The sequence below is a fragment of the Pseudophryne corroboree genome, chromosome 6 (assembly GCF_028390025.1).
Source record: "Pseudophryne corroboree isolate aPseCor3 chromosome 6, aPseCor3.hap2, whole genome shotgun sequence".
Lineage (NCBI taxonomy): Eukaryota > Metazoa > Chordata > Amphibia > Anura > Myobatrachidae > Pseudophryne > Pseudophryne corroboree.
In genome coordinates, this window is record NC_086449.1 from 191,891,256 (window position 1) to 191,904,518 (window position 13,263).

General features: G+C 45.1%; 1 protein-coding gene across 5 annotated transcripts in view; it reads right to left on the reverse strand.

Annotated features, from left to right (window-relative positions):
• Positions 1-6,791: 6,791 nt before the first annotated feature.
• CORO2B (coronin 2B) overlaps positions 6,792-13,263 on the reverse strand; it is a 96,753-nt gene continuing 90,281 nt past the window's right edge. For all 5 annotated transcript variants that reach the window (XM_063925537.1, XM_063925534.1, XM_063925533.1 and 2 more), the window contains 7 exons: positions 11,941-12,057; positions 10,591-10,695; positions 10,124-10,220; positions 8,704-8,816; positions 8,492-8,582; positions 8,063-8,202; positions 6,792-7,686 (listed from right to left, as the gene is read on the reverse strand). In XM_063925537.1, the coding sequence (XP_063781607.1) occupies positions 7,555-7,686; positions 8,063-8,202; positions 8,492-8,582; positions 8,704-8,816; positions 10,124-10,220; positions 10,591-10,695; positions 11,941-12,057 (795 nt within the window). In that variant the 3' untranslated portion in view covers positions 6,792-7,554. The remainder of the gene's footprint in view (positions 7,687-8,062; positions 8,203-8,491; positions 8,583-8,703; positions 8,817-10,123; positions 10,221-10,590; positions 10,696-11,940; positions 12,058-13,263) is intronic.

The window sequence follows — 13,263 nt, forward strand, 5'->3', positions numbered from 1 at the left end:
TGTGACTTCTGCAACCAATTCATATTAGTTAATAATATTTGTGAGAAAAAAAGTTTTCCCATTTCATTTTCAAAGGGGATGACAGCAGAAGTTTGTTCTTGCTTGGTAAGTGTGACTTTAGTTTTTATTAGTGAGACTGTATGCAGACAGGTTGTCTTGCATATGGTTGTCTTGCGTATGGAGGGTCGACAATAACTAGGTCGACAGTTTCTAGTTCGACCACTATTGGTCGACAGGGATGCTAGGTCGACAGGCTCTGTAGGTTAACATGGTCTAGGTCGACAGGTCAAAAGGTCGACATTAGTTTTTTAATGTTTTTTTGTGTCGTTTTCTCCGTATAGTGACTGGGAACCTCAATTAGTGCACCGCGTCCACTCGCATGGCTCGCGAGCTTCGGGCACAGGTTACTATTCCCAATTGTAGTCCGCGTGGATCTTTAAGTATGAAAAAGTTAAAAAAAAGAAGAAAAATGTGAAAAACTCATGTCGACCTTTTGACCTGTCGACCTAGTTACTGTCAACCAATAGTGGTCGACCTAGAGACCAGATACCCTCGCATATAGGGGGTCATTCCAAGTTGATCGCAGCAGGAATTTTGTTAGCAGTTGGGCAAAACCATTTGCACTGCAGGGGGGGCAGATATAACATGTGCAGAGAGAGTTAGATTTGGGTGTGGTGTGTTCAATCTGCAATCTAAATTGCAGTGTAAAACTAAAGCAGCCAGTATTTACCCTGCACAGAAACAAAATAACCCACCCACATCTAACTCTTTCTGCACATGTTATATCTGCCTCCCCTGCAGTGCACATGGTTTTGCCCAACTGCTAAAAAAGTTCCTGCTGCGATCAACTCGGAATTACCCCCACAGGGGGTTATTCAGGTTTGTTAGCAAACCAAAAAAGTTAGTAATTGGCCAAAACCGTGTTGTACTGCAGGAGAGGCAGATGTAACATGTGCAGAGACAGTTAGATTTGGGTGTGGTTTTTTTTGTTTCTGTGCAGGGTAAATACTGGCTGCTTTATTTTTACACTGCAACTTAGATTTCAGTTTGAACACACCCCACCCAAATCTAACTCTGCACATGTTACATCTGCCCCACCTGCAGTGCACATGGTTTTGTCGAATTGCTTACTTTTTTGGTTTGCTAACAAGCCTGAATAGGGGCCATAATACTTAAGTATTATATTGAGTACGAATTATGTTCTACAACTTTAGCAATTATTAGTAACACTGTTATTGTACATCTTCTGGCACATACACTACCCTTGCAGACGCATACACTACCCATGGACACAGCATGTGATACATCCAGCCCTACAACCTACATTTGAATCTTTGATGTGAAATTAGTGCAATTCTGCTCATACCCTCAGTGAGAAACTACTGAATCAAGTCAGCCCTCTTCCTGCTTTCAGATCACGGGTCACACCTGGGAATTGTAGACGGGTCCTTCCCGGGTGTGACCCGCCATGAGACCCCTTTCAGACTGGCAACGCGACCCTGCAATTTGCCAGGTCAGGTTGCCACCGGAGGCAGGAGCGGAGCCGGCGTTATCAAGGGCGGGAGCGGAGGCAGCGGTTGGAGATGAGACAATCTCTATGCCACCTCCTCCATAGTGTGAACGGGTCCCAGATCGCATTGACCCAGGTAACCTGTTGACATCGCACCTGACCCGGTAATAACCCTGCTTTATTCCCGGGTTGAAATACCAGGTCAGGTGACCCGGGAATTTGGGACTTACCCCTTTCACACCGCACATCGACCCGGCAATATTCAGGGTTATTTGTGCGGTGTGAGAGGGGTATTAGTTAGGTCTTTTTCCCCTTAACACCATGCACTTCTGCTACTCTGCTGAGGAGAAATTACAAACCAAAATTCTGCTTAGCTCAAAAGCTTGCATAGCAGTGAGCAGGATCAGCAGTGCTGCGGCTTCCCAATCTCTCTGTAGGTGACAAGGCGTTATTCTTTATTTCTATAGTGGGTAACTTATTATGGAGCAATTTACCTGAAATGTTTGATTGTTCATATCAGTCCCTGCTCAAAAGGAGCTTACAGTCTACATTCTCTAGCATGCAAACACGAAAACACCTGGATCAGTTTCACCAGAACCCTATTAACCGGCCAGCATGTTTTTTGGGCTGAAAGAAGACACCCATGTCTACACGGGTATGGATCATTAGGTTGACGGGTAAAAGGTAGACAATGGAAAATGTTGACATGGAAAATGGTTGACACACCTTTTTTTGTTGTTTTTTTGTGTCATTTTTGCCGTCCAAGCACAAGGAACCCCAAATAGTGTACCACGTCCCTCCGCTACCGCTGCACTCAGCCCAGATTACTGTTCCCAATCGTAGTCCACATGGATGGTAAAGTAAGAAAAAGTTGGGGGGAAAAAGTTGTCAACCATTTGAAAATGTTGACCATAAGCACTGTCGACCTTTTACATGTCGACATAATGACCATGTCGACCTAATGTATGTTGACCTTTTTACTGTCGACTTATAGATCAGATACCATGCCTACACTTGGAGAACATATAAACTTATAGATAGTGGCACGGGTGTAACAGCCTACAAAATAGGGGCAGTGGAGAGATTTCAGCAATGTAGCCACTAGATTTAGAGGTCTATTTACTAAGCCTTGGATGGAGATAAATCTGACGGAGATAAAGTCCCAGCCAATCAGCTCCTAAATGCCATGTCACAGGCTGGGTTTGAAAAATGACAGGAGCCAATTGGCTAGTACTTTATCTCCAGCGAATTTATCTCCATCCAAGGCTTAGTAAATAGACCTCTTAAAGCTGCAATTTGTTTTAAGGACACAGCATCGGATCATCTGCGTGACCATCGGACATCGGATGTAATCAGTGGTTACTCAGGATGTCCGGATAAATCACGCTGCTGGAGCCAGTGACACTGTGTCTGAGGAAACAGCCACTGACTTCAGCACACCCAGAAAATGAGGCTGACATGACCCCGTTTTTTTTGAAACAATGTCAGTCGCTGCCCCCTAGACGCCAGCTGCAGTCAGTTATCCTGTGGCGTTTGGGATACTGTGCCATGACATCGCAAACCCAGATCTGCTCATGTGCAGATCACAAAATATTGGAGATGTGCGGAAACATCGGGTTCCATCCAGTAGTATTGTAGACACTAGATGTATTATTGTAGTATTGTAGACACTAGATGTATTATTGTATTATGTATTATTGTAGTATTGTAGACACTAGATCTCACTTGTGTGATCACTCGAGCAGTTTGTCTTGTGTCATTTTTACATGTATGGTTGTTGTAAGGGCCAATAATCATTGATATCACTGGTGTCATTGCAACACATTTGCCAGCACAAGTGTAAGAACAGCATATTTGTGAAACAGAATGACCTAAAAGACAGGTGTGTTAATCAGGCTTAAAGAGTTTGATGACCCATCTTTTGTGTGTATAAATAGCTGTTAGTTTGCACTAGGGAGAAGGCACCTTCTGAGCAACCATGAATTCAGGCCAAGGGCAGTCAGAAGAGGCAGCTGCTGCCTTCTGTACAGTTGTGACTGGGGACACAAGCACAACACTCCATAATAAAATTGTCCGACTTTAGACTAGTACAAACGGGAAATGTACAGTATGTCTCCCTGTGTATATCAGACCATACCTGATTTCTAGAGCTGTCAGAAAACACCTAAAATATACTATACTACGCCTAGGGTGGCCAATCCCGGGCCATTTTTTCAATCCTGGATATTCGGATTGAAAATGATCAATCCCAGGATTCCCTGGATTGGTTTCTTTTCAGTGTGTTCCAACACCCTGCCCGCATAATTTATCCTCACCTGGACGAGCAGGAGGGTGGGTAATTTACTGAGCGGAGGTGAAATACAGGGCAGTGCAGGCGGTGAGGTCCGTGGGTGGCTGGCTGCGCAGTGTGACTCTGACTTCACGTCATGCTGCGCAGTGCGCACAGCGGGGAGCAGGGGGAATCGGGCAGTGTCTGAGCCTCCTGAGGACGCTCAACACTGCCTAGCATAGAAAAAAGTAAGCTGATGGACAATCCCGAAATCCCCGGGATTGGAAGCTCCAATCCCGGCCAATTTTAGGCCGGGATCCCGCCGATTCCCGGGATTGACCATCATAACTATGACCGTGCCATTACACCAATGTGTCAGGGATGTGCAGTCAGGGGAGGCAGTGCCTCCCCTGTCATTCTCTCCTGTCATTAATGATTACAATAATATAAATGGCGGACTCTGTAAATGGATTTAAAAAGGAATGGATAAATTTCCGAAGGAAAATGATATCCAAGGTTATAATATTTAAAATATCCACATGGTTAATCCGGGGGTTATATGAGTATAGTAGCTAACTAGTCATAAAACATTCAGCGGGTGTGTAGATTCATCACAACTTAATACAGGTTGAACACGATGGGCAATTTGCCTCTTTTCAACCTCAATTACTATGTTATAAAGAAGGTACTTATGACACATATTCTGTGTCACAAGTATATGCTGTATATTATTGTAATCATTTTCACATGATAAAATAGGTTCAAATTTGTTTTAGTGGCACCGAGAGCATTGCCTCCTGCTGATAATGACAAAGGGCCGGAAGCGGAGGGCGGGTCCAAGGAGAGGGCTGTAAAAGCCCATTAAAAAAGGATAAGCGGCACCAGTATAAGTGCCTTAGTGACAGGGGCGTGCTTTCAGCCCATATGAAAGCACGCCCCTGTCAATGATGCAAATATGATTGGGCACCAGATTTTGAGCTCACCCTGGGGACCAGCCTACTTTCGCTGTCCGCTCATCACCCCCAGCTCACCACTGCTCACCCCCCCCCCCACATCCGCTCACCGCCGTTCATCACCCCCAGCTCACCACTGCTCACCCCCCCCCACATCCGCTCACCGCCGTTCATCACCCCCAGCTCACCACTGCTCATCACCCACCCCCCCGGGCACCGCCGCTCATCACCCGCCCTGCTCACTGCCGTCCACCATTCGCCTGCCAGCTGAGCAGCGGGAGGGAGCGCAGGAGATGTTGCAGAGACTTGGCCGCAGCATCTGGGAATGTGTAAGAGACCACAGCCGCTATTGACAGACCCCCCCCCATACTGCTATTTTGCCTTCTCTCCCCTCAGCTCCATCCCTCCCCCTGCGGCTCTTCCGTAGTGTAATGTGTATAAGCGTCTCTCCTGTGGTGTATTGTGTATAAGCGTCTCTTCTGTGGTATGACGTGTATAAGCGTCTCTACTGTGGTGTGACGTGTATAAGCGTCTCTTCTGTAGTGTAACGTGTATAAGCGTCTCTCCTGTGGTGTATTGTGTATAAGCGGTTCTTCTGTGGTGTGACGTGTATAAGCGTCTCTTCTGTAGTGTAACGTGTATAAGCGTCTCTCCTGTGGTGTATCGTGTATAAGCAAGAATGTGTAAGAGACCACAGCCGCTATTGACAGACCCCCCCCCATACTGCTATTTTGCCTTCTCTCCCCTCAGCTCCATCCCTCCCCCCTGCGGCTCTTCCGTAGTGTAACGTGTACAAGCGTCTCTCCTGTGGTGTATCGTGTATAAGCGTCTCTACTGTGGTGTGACGTGTATAAGCGTCTCTCCTGTGGTGTGACGTGTATAAGCGTCTCCTGTAGTGTAATGTGTATAAGCGGCTCTTCCGTAGTGTAACGTGTATAAGCGTCTCTACTGTGGTGTGACGTGTATAAGCGGCTCTTCTGTGGTGCACTGCTCCTGATTGGCTGCCGGTCCGCGACAGTTTTGAAATAGTAGTAACGCGGTCTAGGAGCCGCAGTGTTGCTGACCACAGCCTCCACCTACTTGCACCACTGCCGCCCTTTGCCTCCTCGCTACACCTCCACCACCCTCAGCCGTGCCGCCCTCAGTCCTTCTCTGCACCTCTGCCTCCTCCGCACCTTCAGTGCGCACATAATTGCAACCTTCACTTTTCCATACCCCCACTTCAAAATTTCCACATCGACCACTGTGAGGGATGGTATCAGAATCCTGGCGCTTGAGATGATGACCGTCAGAATACCGACAGCGTCATCCTGATGTGCAGGGTCCCAACAACTGTTAGGTTATTACCCTACCCCTAATCTCCAACCCCCCTAACCCTCCCTGCCTGCAGCCTGTTTCTAAACTGCGCCAGGTAGAGCCCATTCCTAAACTGGTACTGCTGGCCAGGGATGACTCTGCTTGTCTCCAGCCTCCACCACAAGCAGCAGCTCTCCCTGCAGCAGCGCAGCTGCTGGGAGACCTGCTGCTGCTGGCGGAGAATGGAGGTGAGCAGAGTCTGTCCCCATGCTGCCCAAAAGGAGGCTCCAGAATCTGCCCCCTACTGCTGTAGTGCAGGTAGAAGGAGACACAAGCATAGCAGGCACAGCCAGGGGGGGTGATGACAGGATATAGTGCAATGGATTGTATGAGGAAGGGGGCCCCAAATCAGTGTGTTGCTTAGGGCCCCATGAGGTCTAAACTCGCCTCTGGCAGCGGCCATAGCGGCAGCTTTAGTGGGCATGCCTCACCAGCCACTGACCTCACTGCACGCCACTGCAATGTGTATGTGTGAATACTAATTGGAGCAGTTTGGCATCTTTGCCTTTTGGACAAAAACACCTTACCCCTCTCTGCTGATATACATATACAGTATTTAATTGTGCATGTCCTAGGTTTTATATTCGTAGACCAACTTCACTTTGTACATTTAAAAAAAAAAAAAAATAGACACAACAGGGCATCACCTTTATTTTTCTGCGGCAGTCACAGATTGTTCCTTGCAATAAAGGCTTCTAGTCTGTTTAGGAGGTTAATGATTTTAATACGTCACTTTGCATAGGAAGTGATTATTAGCAATAAATAAAAGGCCAACCAGTCAGTCACGTCTGCCTGATTTAAAGTGCTCTGCTGGGAGTGAGAATAAAGGGCTGACCAGCATGGGAATGTGCAATCAATGGTGAAGAGCAGGTGACTGAGAAAATGTCACAGGAGGAAGAATGGTGGAGGAAAATGTGTGGGTAGAAGAAAGGGTGAGGGAGGAGCTCCCTAGTGCTTTATTTGTTAATAGCATGTCTGAAATATTCTATACATTTCTGTTATGGCTTTATGATCTCTTAAATTCCCTGGTATTTCTCCGCTGCCGTGTGATGTACATAAAAATGCTTTCCAAATCTTTCCCCAGGGCTGGTGAGAGGAGATGTAGCAGGCTAATTGCCTTAGGAGGCCACATTTGAAAAACCCCTCTCTTGACCTATGACTAAGGTCCAAAACTAGGAGTAGGACTCAATCCATTTACAAGGGATGTGCTTGGCTAGAGGTCTTCTATGGAAGCCCCAGGTTAAGTGCTGGAGGAATTAGTTGCATTTGGTTATATGCAGGTCCCCTGTTGGATAAATGGGGGATTGGGGTAATTAGTGCAGATGTATACACATTCCCTTAGGTGCCTCAGAGAGGCATTATAGGGCCAGTTAGTCTATATACAGAACCCCCACAAGGCCAGATACATGGTAGAAGTTATCAGTCCCTATTACAATGCATGATCTTTGTGGAGATGTTGGGAGCGTCTAGCCCTCTTTGGGACTATTCTTCAGATTTCGGAGCTCCAGTTCCAGCTGTCGGATAAGGAGGTCTCTCTGAGCCAGCAGCTCCTTTAGACGTCGGATCTCCTCCTGCTGCCGGTAGAACATGCGCAGCAGCTGCGGGCACAGGTAAGTGAGCAGGTGAACGGCACATTCACAAAGCAGAAGCAGTAAAGGTACGTGCAGTAGGAAACTGTATGTGTAGATCAAAGATTCTCAAATTTGGTCCTCAGAACCCCACACAGTTCACGTTTTCCAGGTCACCTGTGGATTTTTAAAATGTGACAGGTGACTTGAAATGTGTGGAGTTCTGAGGACCAAGTTTGAGAACCACTGGGTTAGACAATACTGAGTGCTGGGTGGTGCAGTGTTTAGCACAAGACTCTGTGGGTGCAAGTACGGTAAATAGCTGTACTTGGATTAGGTAGTAAGGGTGCAGAATGAAAGCTGTGATAAGAGCATATGCAGCAGAAAACACGGATATGAAACTCACTTCATTTTCAGTCCGAGGTGGCACGTTTTCCAACAGATCTATACCATTTACCACCAGACTCTTCTTATCTCTCACTGGCACTTTGAATGTGGCCTTGGATTCCTTCCGATATGCCTCTTTCAGGCTCATCAGCACAGGGTCTGATAAAAGTAGTCTGATTACCCCATCTAATCTCATACCATCATTTCTGTATGTAACATTCAGTGGTGAAAACAAAGGGATCATTTACTTTATACAGGTATAATGTAGTGGAGGAACCAAAAAGGTGTACATACTGGAATATTTATAGCAAAGGGGCTCTCCCCATATATCAACTTATCAAATGGATTTTGACCCTTTAAATCTAAGTGCAGCATTTTTAATGATATACTCAGCCGCAATATTTATTATACTCTATTCAGCTCTGATTGGACCCTTCCCAAAGTTCACCTTTGTTGATGCCACTTAACCAGTCCTTAGGATTGATGGCCGGTTCTGTTCCCGGGGTCATAGGGTAAATGTCTTCCTGGTATGTTTCTGACTGCAAAAAGAAAAGCTTGTGTTATATGTGGGGGAAGTTCAGACTCTCGAACACCTGCATGGGCTGTTCTTACAGTCCTCAGGACATCACGCCATAAATACAGATATGTATACAGGCTCACCTTTCTGGGAACAATCATGGATATTGGTTCTATCAGATTCTTTAAGGTGACGAGCTTGTAAAAGCGAAAGATTTCACATGCTGATACATCCAGCCCATGCTTTGGCATCACTCCTATGGAAAACAACATCTCACAGTCAATATTCTGTATGGGGAAGGCAACCATGGTACCAACCAATCATCTTCTGTCATTTTACAGGCTGTTTTTGGAAAATGACAGATAAGAGCTGATTGGTTGATACTTTCTCTCTCTAAGCTTTGATAAATCTCCCCCTCTATTTGGGACCCTTTGCATTAGTTCTCACCCATTTTATGTACTGCCACCATGACGATAACTTTAGTACAGGTTCAGTATCCCATATCCAAATATTCCGAAATACAGCCTTTTTTTAAGTGAGAGTGAGTTAGTGAAACCTTTGTTTTCTGATGGCACAATGGGGGTCATTCCGAGTTGTTCGCTCGTTGCTGATTTTCGCTATACTGCGATTAGTCGCTTACTGCGCATGTGCAAGGTACGAAGAGCGCATGCGCTTAGTTATTTTACTAAAAACTTAGCTGTTTTGCTGTGGCTTCTGCGGCGCTTTTCAGTCGCACTGGTGTTCGGTAAATGATTGACAGGAAAGGGGCGTTTCTGGGTGGTAACTCAGCGTTTTCCCGGCGTTGGCTAAAAAACGCAGGCGTGTCAGGGAAAAACGCGGGAATGTCTGGAGAAACGGAGGAGTGGCTGGCCGAACGCAGGGCGTGTTTGTGACGTCAAACCAGGAACGAAACGGCCTGAGCTGATCGCAGTGTAGGAGTAAGTCTCGAGCTACTCAGAAACTGCTAAGAATTTTCTATTCGCAATTCTGCTAATCTTTCGTTCGCAATTCTGCTATGCTAAGATACACTCCCAGAGGGCGGCGGCCTAGCGTGTGCAATGCTGCTAAAATCAGCTAGCGAGCGAACAACTCGGAATGATAACCATTGTGCATAAACTTTCTTTAATACACAAAGTTATTAAAAATATTGTAGTAAATAACCTTTAGCCTGTGTGTTTAAAGTATATGAAACATAAATGAATTGTGTGTATGTACACAAACTTTGTTTAATGCACAAAGTTGTTAAAATATTTGTTAAAATTACCTTCCTGCTGTGCGTATAAGTTGTATATGAAACAAATGCATTCTGTGCTTAGACTTCGGTCCCATCCTTATAATATGTCATTATGGTATGCTATTATTCCAAAAATACAGAAAAATCCGAAATCCGAAATACTTCTGGTCCCAAGCATTTTGGATATGGGATACTCAACCTGTAATTGCTTTGTTACTTTATTTTCTCACCATAATTAATTACACTACACTGAGAAGCAGAGTATTTAATTGGTTGCTGTTTGCAATGTGCACCTATATGCGCTGCTCAATTCCTATTGCGTTTCTCACCGAGTCCTTTCTGAGGTGCTGCGGAGCGATATTCCATGAGGTATGTCATGAATGGCTTTTCCACTGTTAACTCATAATACCGAATGTTCCCGTCTCCCTTGCATAATAAAAGGGCATGGTTACATTCTAAGAGGACTCCAGAGGATGATGGAAACAAAAGTAAGCAGAGAATGTTCATCATTATTATTAACAGCTTCTTATATAGCACAGCAAATTCCATTGCACTTTACAACTGGACACATTTAGAAGACAAAACTGGGTAAAAACAAACAATCGTACAGGTACGAGGGCCCTGCTCGCAAGCATACAATCTATGGGGAAATAATTTGCTATAAAGTCTGTTATTGGGACAAGTGATCTGAACTCATAAATAAAATATAAAATGCACTAAAAATGAGAACATTTCCATTATTGATGAATTACATGTCAGTAAGGGATATATGTAAAGGTATTTTTTCTACTTTTACCTTTCCAGCCAAGTACAGCATGTGTGTGTCCACGTCATAGAAGGGGAACAGCAGCCCTGACAGTCCATCTATCTCCTCTTCAACCAATGGCTTGGACAGGTCATCCTGCATCGACGGGTCACAATATAGTAATGCAGATACAGAATCACTTGGAACATAGACTAGTCTCATTTCCTTATATATAAAGAATGTTCTCAAGCAGTTAAATAAACTTTCCTTGTACAACAATTACATTTTATTGTTTTCCACAGAAAGCAAATCTGGGCGGCGATTTGTGAAAGCTTTGGAGAGATATAAAGTGGAGAGAGATAAAGGGGCAGATGTACTAAGCCTCAAAGAGTGATAAGGTGGAGAGGGATAAAGTACCAGCCAGTCAGCTGCTGTCATTTTTCAAACCTACCCTATAACATGGCAATTAGAAGCTGATTGGTTGGTACTTTATCTCTCTCCACTATATCACTCTCCAAGGCTTATTGCCCCCATACATCACAAATGTATAGGGGCAATGTCCCAATTCCCCGATGGGTGGGTCAATAAATCGGGATTATTAAACATTAAACGGTTAGGATCTGCAAATTGGGCATTTTTAAGATATTTAATATCGCCGATCATCACTGGTTCCAGTCGGCAGTGCCAGAAGATCAAGGAATCAGGGTCACTGATGTATGGGGGCCATTAGTACATCTGTCCCATAGTATTAACCAATCTGATTCTAACTGTCATCTTATAGGCTGTGTTTGAAAAATGACAGGAGATGATTGGTTGGTACGTTATCTCTCCAAACTTTGATAAATTTCCCCCTTAATTCCCAATTTAACAGAGCAATTGCACTAGGCAGACGTCCTATACATCTGCAGAGTGCTGTCTAGCCAGCATTTCAATGGCACACATACAGGAGACTCATACCCCTTTTCCACCTCTGTAGCACGGGTCGCAGCCGTGGCGCCTGACACGGCTGCGACCCGTGCTACGGCCCCCTTCTCACAGAGCTCACAACCCGGCATATTGCCGGGTTGGTGACGCTGCTGCTAGCGCAGCAGGGGCGGCGCTGGGAGAACTCATGATCTCCCAGCGCCGCCCTCCCATACACTGTGAATGGGAAGACACGGCTCCCGTTCACACTACACAGCTTACCGGGTTGAACACGTGTTCAACCCGGCAAGCTACCCGGGTAGGATTCCCGTAACACTTGATCCGGGAATTTGCCGGGGGACCCTTTTCCACTAGGAAAAAACACGGGTAAATGAGCGCCCCCGCACATTTACCCGTGTTTTAAAAGCTAGTGGAAAAGGGGTATTAGTGGCTGCAATTTGTAGTTGTACCATTTGATGTTATCACTGTGTTCCTCACCTGGTCCCATAATACTATTTGCCTTGTATTCCACCTGGAGACGCCTGTAGTAAGCAAACGCTTCATGTCCCCAAGGAACACAACACGTGTGACCTTGTGGTTTTTACAGCTGGCTACCTAACAAAAGAGAGTGGAAGAAAGACTGAATTACTGTAGCTCTCGTCCGTTATGATGGACAGTAAGAACAATAGAAAGAAATGAGGTGAGTTCTGAATAAATAGTTGCCAACAGCTGAACAGAATTTACAAAGTACACTTTCACATTGGGCATGTCACCTGAAATTAAATCGACACAGCAATATAGAAGTACAACCCTTATCATGACTTGATCATAATATAACTATATTGTTAAATGAGTAGAAACTCCTTATGAAGCATTTATAATTACAAAGGATATGTAAGACTGTATACAGAACATGGGGGGTAATTCTGAGTTGATCGCAGCAGGATCTTTGTTAGCAGTTGGGCAAAACCATGTGCACTGCAGGGGAGGCAGATATAACGTGCAGAGAGAGTTAGATTTGAGTGTGGTGTGTTCAATCTGCAATCTAAATTGCAGTGTAAAATAAAGCAGCCAGTATTTACCCTGCACAGAAACAAAATAACCCACCCAAATCTAACTCTCGGGCAGTACAGATGGTGTAATGGTTAGCATTACTGCCTCACAGCACTGAGGTCATGGGTTCGATTCCCACCATGGCTCTGTGTGGAGTTTGTATATTCTCCCCGTACTTGCGTGGGTTTCCTCCGGGTACTCCGGTTTCCTACCACAATCCAAAAATATACTGGTAGGTTAATTGGCTCCCTACAAAATTAACCCTAGCGTGAATGTGTGTGTGTGTGTGTGTGTGTGTGTGTGTGTACATGTGGTAGGGAATATAGATTGTAAGCTCCACTGGGGCAGGGACTGATGTGTATGGCCAAAATATTCTCTATAAAGCGCTGCGGAATATGTGTGCGCTATATAAATAACTGGTAATAAATAAAATAATAAACTCTCTCTGCACATGTTATATCTGCCTCCCCTGCAGTGCACATGGTTTTGCCCAACTGCTAACAAAAATCCTGCTGCGATCAACTCAGAATTACCCCCAAGGGGCGTAGTACTCCGCAGCTGGTTATTATACAAAATAGATATTTGTCAGCCACAAAACCGTTTTGGAACAAAACTTCGATACTTGGGACTATTAGACGTTAGGGATACTTGGTAAGGGTTTAGGAAAGGGCCATGAATAAAAAAATGGGTACATACTGTACACAAGTGGTAGTAAAAGTTTGTATGCCTAGTAGTTGATGTCTGTTTATGGGATGAAAGAGAAATCAG